Source organism: Cladophialophora immunda, assembly GCF_000835495.1.
Source record: "Cladophialophora immunda strain CBS 83496 unplaced genomic scaffold supercont1.3, whole genome shotgun sequence".
NCBI lineage: Eukaryota > Fungi > Ascomycota > Eurotiomycetes > Chaetothyriales > Herpotrichiellaceae > Cladophialophora > Cladophialophora immunda.
Genome location: NW_015622543.1, coordinates 2,193,526 through 2,206,830, shown reverse-complemented (window position 1 = coordinate 2,206,830; position 13,305 = coordinate 2,193,526). Strand labels below are relative to the sequence as shown.

The following is a 13,305-nucleotide window of genomic DNA, read 5'->3' as shown; positions in this document are numbered from 1 at the left end:
GACGGCATTGATGCGGCCGGTGTCGTGGTCTTTGTACCATGACCGGCAGCCCTCAGCCCAGACGGTGTGTTTGGTCTATTCCTGAACAAGGGCGTTGAAAGTATCGGTGACGTCTTTCTTCGCTGAGAGTGCGATGTGTTCGGTTTGCAGCTTGCGGATTATCTGCAGTGCAAACAGACTTACGGAATGGAGCGGGCCCATGGCCCATCCCTGTGATTAATTGTCAGCTTTGTGGATTACGGTCCCACGACGCTCGAACTTACATTGGCAACGGGCCAGGTAGGGTCGACCAGGACGCAAATGCTCGGCTGGCCGCCTCGACTGCGTTGTCCACATCCGCTACCGACGCCACGGGTACATCCCACAGCGCCTCCTTGTTCGTTGGGTCGACACCACGGTATTGCCTCTCACTGTGTCTTGGCTGGTCATTGACAATGTTGGTGAAATGACCAAAGTCGATCTCTGCTTTCGCACCAATTGAACCCATGGTCGAAAGGTAGACCAGCCGGAACCGCGAGCAGACCTCCAACCAGCGCCAGCAGGGCCGACTGTAGCCCCTCTACCAAGAGTACCGCCGCGTTGTACAACGACATGTAGACCAAGCGTCCACCCTCCAAGGCTCGGCTCTGTAACTAACTAGAACTCGTCGGCACTCACTCGTCCGGAACAGAAACCCCTTCGCGGTACACCCTGTCGCCTTGACGATACCGGCTGAACAACTCGTCCCCACCAGGACAGTGACAAGCTCCGGGCCGAAATCACGACCGAATGAGTCCCCGGACTGTGAAACCAGCTGGCGTTTTGGAAGATGCGTGATATGGGTCCGTTGCCCACAGCCCGAGTTTTGTCCGCGGCAATGTGACGCAGAAATTCTGGCCGTGAATTCAAGAATCCTCGAGATGACAGAGCAGAATCCAAGATTCTCTCTTGACATGCGGCGACGAAAATGAGTGTGAAGTTCACGAGGGATCATGACGCTCTTCCGGTAGAAGGGCATCTCGAGTTGCCAGAGGATAAGAGCTCAGTGGCACGTATAAAATGTTATGTACGTGTATGCACGGTCTCTACCTTGTCAACGCATACCCTTGGCAAAGATTAATTGATGAAACTCGTCTCGCAAGAGGCAGCTGGCGGAGATGCCAGGATATGGAGCTTCGTGCCTTGCGGAGACCTAACTAAAAGTATGATTGCCTGTACAGAGCCTCGAGGTCACATACATTTGTCTTCTTCACACTATCGCTACGATTCTCGTTTGGTATTGAACTGCGGGCCGACATGCGTTCGAAACAGTCCTCGGACCACCAAGTTGATTGTCAGCAGCAGCAGCAGCAGTCAGTTGCCACTAGGCACAGTGAGAGACCTCGACCACCTTTTCCTCGTCGTGGACGTGCTTATCGTCGCCAATCATCTGGCCGGAGTGGTATTGCTGCTGAATATAGTTCTCTTCGTGGTCACCAAAGATCCTGGCAATCTCCTCGAGTGGCACTCCGAGCGTATCGGGAAAGAAGAGCCAGAGCGCGATACCAAACAGAGAGGTCGGGATGATGAAGCACAGGTAAAATTTCCAACCGATGTCGTTGAAAGCCGTCGGGGCTACCTGAGTCCAGAGAATGTTGATAGTGGTGATCGTGGTGATTGCAACTACCAGGCCCTTGGCTCTGATATGAGTCGGGAACAGTTCGCCCATATAGGCGTACATCGTGCCATCGAGGAAGACTTGGAAGGCGAGGATGTAGATATACATCATAGCCACTGCGGCGCGAAGAGCAGCCTTGTTAGGCTTGGCCAAAGACTCCGGTGATGTTGCAAATCGAGACACGATTGCCGCCAGAATGATTAGGCAGGCCGCGCAGGACATCATGCCGATTGAGAGAAGCTTGGGTCGAGGGACACGGTCGATGATGAGAAAGGAAAGGAGACCACCTCCCAGAGACAGCGTGATCCAGCCGATTTGATAGATAAATTGGGTGTTAACGTCGAAGCCTAGGCTGGCATAGATCGTTGGGCCATAGTTGTTGATGACCAAGACCCCCGACGACTCGACGCCCAAGACGACACCCACGATGAACAATGCTCTCTTCCGGTAAGCCGGCTTCTTGATCATGGAGATCCAGGAGCTATCCAGGAGCCTATCGACCTCGATAGCTGCAGATATCTGGAGCAGCTCGACGGCGGCCTCCTCCGCGGTGTGTAGTCGTCGAAGCGTCTTCTCGGCGAGGTCAGCTTTACCCTTCATCAACAATAGCCGAGGAGACTCGGGAAGGAAGAATAGCGCAACGATGTGGAGGAGTGGAGGTACACATCCGACAATGAAAGGCCCGCGCCAAGCCATGTTGTCTGTCGGTGGCAGATGGTAGAAGGCGTAGCCCATCCAGCTGGCAAGTGCATAGCCAAACAAGATGCCAATACTGTGGAAGTCGACGAAGATGCCGCGGGTGCTTGGTGGAGCCGTCTCACTGATCCAGACCGGAATCGCCGCCACGAGCATGAACGTCGAAGCGCCAGCTAGAAAACGGATGGCAATGAACATGGCAATGTGGACACTGCCGGCCAGAAGGGCACTGGAGATGAGGCACAGGGCGGATGAGATACCAGTCGCCCATATGCGGCCCCATCTGTCGGCGACGAAGGAGATGGTGACGGTGCCCAGCGCCCCGCCGCTGAAAAAGAGACCGTTCGTTGCTGCGATCAGCTGGGTGCCGTTGGAGCGGGTGAGGAGCTCAAAGTATGCCAAAAACGATGGCTGCGCCAAGGTCGTGGCGATGATTGAAGCAGCGTAGCCAGCACTCGTGGAACCCAGCGCCATGAGTGCTGTCACAATAATATTGTACAAGCGAAATTGGCGCTGGGCTGAGTGCTTTGGCTGGGTTTCCTGGCTCAATTCCATGGCAGCGGTGTTTCAAAGCAATGACTGACTTGGTATGTATGGGGAGAATTTCCTGAAATCAAGGGACAGGCCGAAGATGCGAGGTATCCTGCCACGGATGTGTGGAATATATAGCCATGGTACGATGCCCATCGCAATCATTCTGTGCCGATATTTCAGAGGCGTATCCCCATGTCGTGGAGGACCGGCACGGGGTAATCGTGGGGAACCACCGCGTTCTGGCCCAGAGCTACGATACTCAGTGACGGCTCGGTCCTTGGATCAGGAGCTCGGTTGCTGTATATGCTCTGCAATCTCGCCCCAGACTTAGCCTTCGGCATAGAAAGTTTCTTGTCTTTCGCGGGCTCGGCTTACACTCGGTGCACACGTCCTCCCTATTCGATTCCTGGTGGTATTTATCCCGTGTACAGAAGTTCTAACCGGGTATAGAGGTGGAGCGGGGGCCAATGGCCGCTCTGCCTGCGGGTCGTTAGATCTAACCGTTTTCAGAGAAGCATCCACGGCCCGCGAAAAAAGAACCAATTAGGTAACTTCAGCTACCTCGGAGCTCTGACATGAGGGTTATGGAGATGATCAAATAAATCCATCGTCAATCGCGGCACCAAATAAACCGATCGTGTCTTTGAGAAGCCCTCAACCGTGACCAAACCGTGGTTATTTGCACAGTCAGTTTCAAACTCAGCGAGAAATATCAACCATGCCTGTCGCAATCGTCACAGGGCTGCCCAAGAGATTGGCAGGGCCATCGCGCTGCAATTGGCGACCGATGGCTTTGATGTGGCTGTTAGCAACGTTTGTTGGCGCTGTTTTTGGGCATGGACGAACCGATCGCCGCTAGGTCAACGATATCTCGACCCAACACGATGCTTTAATAGCTCTGCAATCTGAAATCGAGGGCAGAGGTGTGTTGGACCCTGTACACATCTCCAGATTACCATTCGAAGGTTGCACATGTCCTGGCTTAACAAGAATATTCAGGCAGGCGCTCGATCTACATTCCAGGAGATGTGAGTCGAGAAGAAGATGTCTGCGCGGCCGTGGCGTCCACTGTGAGGGAATTAGGTGGACTTGATGTGCGTGTGACTTTATCGACCAAAGCCTAACTGCCACGTTCTCAGTTAATCCACGAAACAGGCCATGATTTCCAATGCTGGTATTCTTGGAGTGAAGGCGCTGCGCAATGCTTCAGTGGAGGACTGGGACAAGGTGATGAGCGTAGGTAGCTCGGGTTGCTGCCGCGTACAAGATGACCGTTTTACTAAACATGGGCCTAGGTGAATGCCAGGGGTGTCTTTCTCTATAGCCCCGTACATAGCTTACAAACTGCTTAGACAGTAGATAGTTGCCTGTAAGTATTCTTTGTGTCTCTCTAAAGCCAGTGTTCAAAGCTGTCGCTATGGCGATATGAGTAATTTAAAGCGGCATTCGTCCTCTTTTGCCGTGGCTACCGCGGTCACGTTCGAATGCCTCTCTATCGACAATACATACCGCTTTACCCTTCAATTTCCCTGACCGGAATGCGTCGACCATTGTCGGTACTTGATCTAGCCCATAGAACATGTTGGTATGGACCTTGATGCCATGCCTCCCATACTCTGCAAGCATTTCAAGAGAACAGTGACGGCCAGCAAGCATCGTACCCTGGACCTTGATGTCTCGAAACACCAGGTCAAAGATGGAGATCGAGGTAAGATCAGGCCCCGCCACTTGTGTCACGGTTCCATGAGCACGAGTCACGGCGCAGGCTGAAACAAGAGCGGTCGGATGGCCACTCAGGTTGATCGTACTGTCGGCACCAGGGCCACCTGTAATCGCGCGAACCTGCGACACCACCATTCCTTGGCCTTCTCGAGCATCAACGACGTGCTTTGCACCAGTTTGTCTGCACAGCTCCAAAGCTTTGTCCCGCGCATCGATCGCTATCACCTCGATACCCTTGGCGAGAGCGAACTGAATGCCTAAATGGCCGAGACCACCACCCGCCCCAACAATGGCGACGAACTGACCAGGCTGAACCCCGCTTATCTCGATGGCACGGTACACGGTTCTGCCGGCGCACGCGAGGGTGGCGCCGTCTGCAAAATCGATATTATCCGGCAACAAGCAGGCCATTCTACTGTCTGTGATGTGATAGTCGGCAAAGGCGCCGTCCAGCCCGACACCAAGGGCTCCTTCAGTGTGTGTACAGTATTGGCGGCGGTCTTCCGGGCCAAGGCAGTCTTCGCACTGGCCACAAGGATTGATGGGCTGCCCACTCATCACTCGATCGCCCACCGTGAAGTTGGTCACGGCCGAGCCCACAGCTGCCACGATGCCCGTCCCTTCATGTGAAGCCGTGAGAGGCAGATTGAGAGGAAATAGCCCCTCAAGAACCATGAGGTCTGTATGGCATAATGATGCCGCCACCGTCTTGACCAATAAGTCATACGGTCTCAATACACACGGCGTCTGTACCTCGCGAACTTCGTATGGCTTGTTCAACGCTGTCATCGTCCTGTCACCTCTCTTGAAGCCTGTGCAAGATCAAGCATGACTCACCGATAACCTGGACCGCTTGCATAACGGGTGGCACATGGTTGCAACCCATTCCTTGCACGTTTAGAGCCGCCTCGCCCATGATCGATGGATGCTCACGTTTGGTAGATGGTCGTCGACGTCTCTCGAGAAAGAGAAACGGGAAATTCCGCTAATTGTGCGATCGCTTGTCCTCCTCAACGCCTGTCATGGATGCTGATCACGACTATCTCACGTGCCGTGGTGACTATGGACCGAGACAAGGTGGATCGGCTCGCTTGGTATATTCGACGACTGCAATGGCGTAGAGCTCGCTGTGCTGCACGGACAAGTCGAGGTTGTCCGGATGGCACAGCTACGCGAGACGACAAACGCCTTGAGCCTGCATGCTGAGTGCTTAAGCCGGCCGCTTCGATTGCACACCTGGCGCATTCTCCAACCAAGTTCCGGCAGAATCGGTCTTGGCTTATGATTTGATCAAGTGTTGTACTGTACCGGACTGACATCGTTCGGCCCGGTGGGAATGGCGCGAACGTTTGGTGGCAAGTTCCGTGGCTTTGGCCTCGATGCTTTGACGAACGGATGCAGTAAGGTCCAAATATTCTCGACACCCAGCTTTGCGGGTTCTGACACAGCCTGATATAATGGAAGCTGCCTGCCGACTTACTCATCTGGTCTGGTGCCACCGACAGCAATTTTATGACGGGATTGTCGCCAACATGGTGGGTGGACCACTTCCAGTCGACCAGGCTTGAGCTTCCTCAAATTTGGGTCCATCGACGGACTTTTGAGAGAGAGGAGGCGTGGCTGACGTTCCATGAATATGGCAGAAGGACGACCACTTCACGCAAACCAGGATGGACTACATCCACGAAGTATGCTTCAGCGCCTACTCACGACCAGGCCTCGACTTTCAGCAGAGGGTCATGATGAATCTCGGCATGCTGATTGCCCTGGGTCGAGCGCCAGAGCTGCGCATCCACATCCGGGCAGCAGTGAACAATGGCTTTACCGAGGAGCAGGTTGCTGAGGCATGCAGGCACGCGATGATTTATTGCGGCGTACCAGCGGGACGAGACGCCTTGGCCGTCGCCTCCGAGCTATTTCAACAATTAAGACAAGCGGGAGAATATCCCCAAGAATGATCCGGGGCTGGAGCATAAAAGGGCGGGTTGAGATGCGTTGCAGTAGTTTGGTCTCGAGAAACGCGGCACAGTGACCGTCTCTCGCGCCTGAGTGGCCTGTCCCTTTCACATTCGTATCAAAACCGTCTTCACTTCGGTCCAACTGTCCAACGCGTGTTTTCCGAGCTCCCTGCCCTCGCCGCTTTCTTTCCATCCTCCAAAGGGCAAATCAAGCGATGTCGTAGGGCTGGTGACGTTGACGCCTACTGTCCCGGCTTGCAGCTTCTTCGAAACCCTCAGCGCCCGCTTGATGTCCCTCGTGTAGACGCTGGCGTAGAGACCGTATTCCGTGTCGTTGGCTCGGCGCAGCACCTCGGCCTCATCGGTGAATGTGAAGAGGCACAGCACCGGCCCGAAAATCTCCTCCTTGACCAGTCGACTCTGGTCGGGCGCGTTGTAGATGACCGTGGGCTGAATGTAGTATCCCGTCTTGTTCTCTCGGTCGCCGCCAAGTGCCACCTCCAGCTTCTCTTCTCGCGCCAGATCGAGGAAGCTTAGAATCCGCTCATACTGGACGCGGTCGGCTTGAGGGCCTCGGAGCGTGCCGGTTGCGAGAGGATCGCCACTGGTTCCTATCTTGTTGATTTCCGCTTTGATCTTTGGCGGAAAACCTGTGTCAGCTCGATACATACTTTCGTCACCCTCCGGCGTTCGCGGACCGGAGGGGAAAAGGGGTACGGGGACTTACGAGATCTAGAAACTCCCGTGCGCGACTTTCTTCAACATACACTCTGGAATTTGCCATGCAAGCCTGTCCAGATACCACCGTAATGCTAAAGGCAGCGTCGGCCGCCGCTTGGGCCAAGTCTGCATCTTCGAAAATGATCAGCGGCGATTTGCCGCCTAGCTCCACGGTGACGTTCTTGAGGTTGCTCTCGGCGGCCACCTTTTTGATGGCCTTGCCAGTGGCCGTGGAACCTGTGAAGGCCAATTTACGGATGTCCATATGCTTCGCGATGGCTTCGCCACAGGGCCGGCCAAAGCCACTCAGGATATTGAGCACACCCCGGGGAAAGCCGATCTCCTTCATGCATCTCGCAACGACGAGGCACGACAGTGGGCTCTTCTCGGATGTCTTGAGCACCATCGTGTTTCCTGAGGCTAGCGCCGGGCCGATTTTCATGGCGAGCATGAGTATGGGCGTGTTCCAGGGAATTATGGCGCCTGTGACGCCAAATGGCTGGCAGATTGTCATCCCAAACAGCGATGGGTCGCTCAACGACGTTTCGCCCTGTATGTCGGATGCTCGATTGGCAAAGTATCGTATAATATCGATCCCCCGCGGGATAATCTGGCAATTCAACCGAGTGGTCAGCTAACGCTGGGGCACATAATTGGTCAAACATGGGGAACGAAGGAAAGGCCTCATACGAAGTCATTATGGACCGGTCTGCCCATCGTGATTGCCTCAAGGTGCGACATCTCCTCGACATTCTCCGCAAGCTTGTCAGCCAGACGGTTAAGCCAGTCACCTCGTTTGGCGCCAGGGAGTTCAGACCAGGACTCAAAGGCCCGTGTGGCAGCTTCGACAGCAGCATCCACATCCTCGACACTTGCCTCGCACACAGAGCCTAGTTTCTGGGTTGTCGCGGGATTGAAGATGTCGAATGTCTTGCCCGATCGAGCCGCCGTAAATTCGCCATCAACAAAAAGCCGATTTTCGAATTTGGAAGCCATGGCGTCGTTCCTGTTCGCGTCAAAAGGAGGAGTCAGTCACTGCTGGCACACGCTGATACTCGACGCTGTTGTTGAATGAGGATTTATAACCCGCGCCGAGCCAGGACGAAAACTCACTCGTGTACCGGGGCTCTGAATTTGTGCTCTGAACAGCAACACTCCAGGTGCCTTGGAATTTGTCAGCCTTGCACAACGTTATATTTCTGAGATATACACAGCACCTGGAGTCGCACCACCAGAGGCCCCGACAAGTTCCATGGATGATGTCTGGCGTCGCAAGTCCGTGGCAGTCCTCGCAAGCTTCTCGGTTGTCGGTGGCGGAGACTCGTTTGGACCGGCACTGGCCCGGCAGTGGGTTTCGGTATACCGAGATTGACCCACAACTATGTGCCGATTTGCAAGTACTGCACCCTGCTTGGCCCTGTCCCCGTCTAGGGGAAGCTCTCTAGATGGTATTGTGCCACGGGCCCGAAGACTTTGCGCACACGCCTTAGACTGACATGGATTCTTTGATTTCTAAACTGTCAGCCGGATTGATCGTCTTGCAAGGGAGAGTTGATAACACATCCGGATGACACGCGACAGGGTCCCGGGGCGATTCTGTGACTGCTACATCTCGCTTGATACGTAAGTATCGCACCCAGGACAGTGTCCTGCGAGCTTACCCATAGGCTTCGATCCTCCTCCAGCCCCCAGAGAGTGAGAAATGCGCCTGAGCTGGTGAATCTACAGACCTTGTCCATTCAGAAACCGCTTCCCGTCTTCAACACAATGAAGGCCATCGTCCACGCCGGTCAGACTGGCAAGGCGACTTTCGTCACAGATCGTCCAGCCCCTCGGCTACGGCCGGGATATTTGCAGGTCGAAGTCAAGACCGTGGCGATGAACCCGACCGATCACAAGCACATTGATACTTGGAACAATAAGGGTGTGCTGGCAGGTTGCGACTTTGCCGGGGTGGTGAGCAAGCTGGGTTCTGGTTATTCAAAAGAATGGAAAGTGGGCGATCGCATCTGCGGGTTTGTCCATGGGGGCAACGAGCTGGAACCCGAAGACGGTGCTTTCGCGGAGCAGATCGTGGTCAAAGCCGACATTGGACTGCGATTCCCCGAGAGCATGTCGTTCGAGGAGGCTGCCACCCTGGGCGTTGGCGTCATCACCGTCGGGCAGGCTATGTTCATGCAGATGGGATTGCGCCGCCCCACGGCCGAGCCCAAGGCGCCAGCGACGGAAGATCTCATCCTGATCTACGGTGGAAGCTCCGCGACCGGCAGCATGGCCATTCAGTTTGCCAAACTGTGAGTTCGTCAACCAGTCTTCCAACATGTTTACCAGACATGCCCTTTCTTGATGATAGGTGGGAGCGCTGACGTCTTTTCTAATAGTGCCGGGCTCGTACCCATCACAGTCTGCTCGCGCCACAACTTCGCCTTTGTCAAGTCTCTCGGCGCCGCGGCGGCTTTTGATTACAAAGACGCCGATTGTGTCGATCAGATAAAGACGTACATTGGCCCCGACAGGGAACTCAAATACGTTTTCGACACGATATCGACGACCGAGACGGCAGAGATTTGTGGCCAGGTGATCGCATCCGGAGGCCTGTGGGCCTATATCCTCCTGGGCACAAAATTCCCGCCGCGAGATGATGCGGAGAAGATCTACCCGCTCGCCTACCTGTCCGTCGGGGAACGCGTCAAGAAGGCCAAGATCGAGTTTCCACCTTCTCAGCGCGATTTCGACTTCGTCTCGGACTGGATGCTGCTGGTCGAGGAGCTGTTGCAGAAGGGCCTGCTGAAGCCTCACCCACGCCAGGTGGAGCACGGCTTGGAAAATGTCCTCAACGGGCTTGAATTAATGAGAGCCGGCAAGGTCAGTGGCAAGAAATTGGTGTACACAGTATAAGATGAAGGATGAAGGACCATGTCGCGCCGGAAATTGTACTTGACCAGCTTAGCATTCTTAGCATATATCTAACCTCTTTAGGCAGTATATAATAGATTCCTAGCTCCACTGGCAGGTTCGTCGAGAGTACTTACTCGAAAGGTGGATCCCGAGGTATGCCTAATGTACCTTGTAGTACGGAATAATATTGCTCCGGGCCATTAGAGCTGGTATCGCCGGCCATATACCCGAGTCAAAGCTAGTCTGACCGGGATTTTAAGATATCCAGCACACGAACCCATTCGTCATTCGCCCGTTCCTGCGAGACAAAGCGCAGTGGCTCCCAAGAGCTACAACAGCCGGCCGAAGAGTGATTCAGCAAGGCTGGGCCGAGATTTGGCTTGTGGTCGAAATCACGGCCCGGCCGCGATTGGGACTAGTGCCATGTTGTACCGATCCTGGAGAAGGGTCGAGTCGCCTTTGCGGGGGTGGGAACCTTTCTGGCAGAGCAAACAATCGACGATTGACATAACGTCTGAACGTCCTACCTATTAGTATTGTAATTCTGTGATTTCCTGCGTCCTTGCGCAAATTATCTGACTTTTGACATCTGGCTCTGCCGCGCTTCTGGAGAGGCAAGTAAGGACTCTTTTACACACATTCACCATGGCGACAGTAACTCTGCCCAAAACGATGGCTGCCTGGCAGAAACATCTTCCCAGCAAGGAACTGGTGAGGCCCAGTGAAATTAAGAACTTGTGCAAGCACTGTTCTAATGGACGAATCTTACCAGCTTCGTCTGGAGGTGTTGGTGCCGACTCCAAATGAAGCCGAAATACTGGTCAAGATCGAGGCAGCAGGTGGTAAGACCTCCTTTTGCGTCTGAGACTTTGACGGAGCCGCTAAGCTTCATATTACTCTGCTATAGTATGTCACAGTGACTACGCATTGAAGCAGATGGAAGCGCTGCCGCCCGAATTTCTGGGCTGGAAGCCCAATTTCACTATGGTAAGTCAGTCAGTTGTGGTTACCACAAGGAGGACATCGCATTTCTTATGTTCATTTCTTATGGCCCATGTAGGGCCATGAAGGTTGCGGTCAAATCGTAGCATGCGGAGCAGCAGTGAAGAGTTTCAAACCAGGTGACAAGGTGGCCATAATGTGTGTGCCAGGGTGTGGCGGCTCGACCTGTCCCGAATGTTCGCGAGGAGTTCCACAAATCTGCCACCAAGGCCCTCACTATGGAGGTGGCCACGATGGCTTTTTCGCCGATTACGCCGTGGTTCCAGAGCGGGCAGCGGTCCCCCTACCGCCAGGGGTGAGCTTCGAAGCCGGTGCAGTGGCGACTGATGCCTGCATGACCGCACACCATGCCGTCGTGGACCGTGTTCGAGTCAAAAGAGGCGACACCGTTTTGATCGTCGGGCTGGGGGGCTTGGGCTTTAATGCGTTGCAGATCGCCCTGAGTAAGGGTGCTCGGGTCATTGTGACGGACCAGCGACAAGTGGTGCTCGACGAGGCGGAAAAGGTCGGTGTCCAAAACCATGATATTATCCCAGCGGACACACCCAACCCGAGCGAGTGGATTCGGGACAAAGGGGTCATAATTGATTCGGCCATCGACTTCTGCGGCACGAAACAGACCTTTGAGACTGCTGTGGCCAGCGGTATGGTAAACTCCATAATGCCCATTTCCTGTTGCGATTTTTCTAACCTGACCACCATCGTCGTTGCCGTGGACGCTGCTGACAAGCCTTTTGTAATCCAGTTCGCAAGGCAGGCACGGTAGTGGTCGTCGGCCTTCTCGGCCCGGAGCTTTCGTTGGTGACAGGCACGATCGTACGGAAGCAGTTAAACATCTTAGGAAGCTATGGAGGCACGATTGAAAACATCAAGGACTGTCTAAATCTGATCCAAAGGGGTGTACTAGTTCCCCAAGTCACGAAGGGCAAGATGGAAGACTTTCCGGCCATCCTGGACGACCTTCACAATGGAAAGATAGTGGGAAGAATGGTAATGCTTCCAGGCTGATGATGTTGCTGAGTAATACACGCAGTGCTCCAATGACAAGATATGAAAGTCTGCCAACGAGATCCTTTATTGTGACGCTTGCTATCCACTGATAGTCATTTTTTCTTGCGGGACTCTTGAAGTAGATGTGACAGATCGTGGGGTTGAAATGCGATGCACTGAGAACTCTCACTATCGTCCTGGTCGGTGATTGTGACGTATTCTGGATATAAACACTTCATACCACTCTCCCTAGCCCCTTTCCGCTCCATGCTCCCTTTCTCCCCTTAACTCTTTTGCAACCTATATCAAGGCGTTGTCGGCATTGGTTGAAACATCTCCTTTAGGAGCACGCGGGTAACGCTTCGTGGTTCTAGGGAACGTCCGCTCATGTGTGGACTGTACGGTATGGCACCAAGTCTGACAAAAGCCCCGAAAGAACTCAGTACTGCAGTGTGCAGCCGGTAATCCATCAACCCCGAGCCCAGGCTCAAGCGGTGACCCCTAGCATAGCGCATCCCAATCTTTCGTTTGCATGGCCTGTTTGGTCGAAACCAGATCCTGTTTGGTCAGACCGAGATCATCGAGTGTGACGAGCTCCGTCTCACGTGGCGCCCAAAGAGCCTGGCCCTCGTGCTGCCACCACATGTACATAGCTGCCATCTCGGTCGCCCAGACAGGCCACAGCTTTTCATAGTCTGCCATGGAGATTTGAACGTGGACGGCGTCTTTGCCTGTGACCTCGCTCCACATTTTCAGCATGCCTTCGGCCGTCGTCTCTTCTAGAGCTGCCACAACGTGTCGCGTGCCAAGTTTCGTTGGTCCCTGCTGCAGGATGGCCCGGACGACGGGGCCGACATTGTCCTTGTGAGAGCCTACAAGTGTGACAGGACATTGGGGAGACCAGGGCACCAAGTGCACGTGTTTCCCTGTAGACTTCTGTTCGGCCGGGTCAGCATATGCAGTCGAGCTCCTCGCGGAGATGGCAGTAGACAGCTCGCTTACAACTGGCCGTGGTGTCACCACGGGATACTGGAAGTTGTCTCCATACAAGGGTAGCGTCAGAAGGGTGGTCTTGCTGAAGAGGGCGGGTAGTTCGTTCTTGATGTACGCGTCGACCCTACCCTTTCCAGAGAAGTGAGGGATATACCA

General features: G+C 54.3%; 5 protein-coding genes across 5 annotated transcripts; 2 read left to right on the top strand and 3 right to left on the bottom strand.

The window, feature by feature from the left end:
• Nucleotides 1-179: 179 nt before the first annotated feature.
• PV07_05243 (uncharacterized protein) lies at nucleotides 180-487 on the bottom strand (the record flags this gene model as incomplete). The annotated part of the gene is made up of 2 exons (XM_016392125.1): nucleotides 180-210; nucleotides 264-487. The coding sequence occupies 2 exons, from the start codon at nucleotides 485-487 to the stop codon at nucleotides 180-182; spliced, it is 255 nt and encodes an 84-aa protein (XP_016249644.1).
• An 855-nt stretch (nucleotides 488-1,342) lies between these two features.
• Nucleotides 1,343-2,887, bottom strand: PV07_05242 (uncharacterized protein; the record flags this gene model as incomplete). The annotated part of the gene is made up of 1 exon (XM_016392124.1): nucleotides 1,343-2,887. One exon carries the CDS (start codon nucleotides 2,885-2,887, stop codon nucleotides 1,343-1,345), a length of 1,545 nt encoding a protein of 514 aa, XP_016249643.1.
• A 3,158-nt stretch (nucleotides 2,888-6,045) lies between these two features.
• Nucleotides 6,046-6,546, top strand: PV07_05241 (uncharacterized protein; the record flags this gene model as incomplete). Its single annotated transcript, XM_016392123.1, has 2 exons — nucleotides 6,046-6,123; nucleotides 6,232-6,546. The coding sequence occupies 2 exons, from the start codon at nucleotides 6,046-6,048 to the stop codon at nucleotides 6,544-6,546; spliced, it is 393 nt and encodes a 130-aa protein (XP_016249642.1).
• A 105-nt stretch (nucleotides 6,547-6,651) lies between these two features.
• Nucleotides 6,652-8,262, bottom strand: PV07_05240 (uncharacterized protein; the record flags this gene model as incomplete). Its single annotated transcript, XM_016392122.1, has 3 exons — nucleotides 6,652-7,182; nucleotides 7,274-7,876; nucleotides 7,957-8,262. 3 exons carry the CDS (start codon nucleotides 8,260-8,262, stop codon nucleotides 6,652-6,654), a joined length of 1,440 nt encoding a protein of 479 aa, XP_016249641.1.
• A 2,547-nt stretch (nucleotides 8,263-10,809) lies between these two features.
• PV07_05239 (uncharacterized protein) lies at nucleotides 10,810-12,174 on the top strand (the record flags this gene model as incomplete). Its single annotated transcript, XM_016392121.1, has 5 exons — nucleotides 10,810-10,875; nucleotides 10,937-11,006; nucleotides 11,072-11,151; nucleotides 11,225-11,810; nucleotides 11,912-12,174. The coding sequence occupies 5 exons, from the start codon at nucleotides 10,810-10,812 to the stop codon at nucleotides 12,172-12,174; spliced, it is 1,065 nt and encodes a 354-aa protein (XP_016249640.1).
• Nucleotides 12,175-13,305: the final 1,131 nt, after the last annotated feature.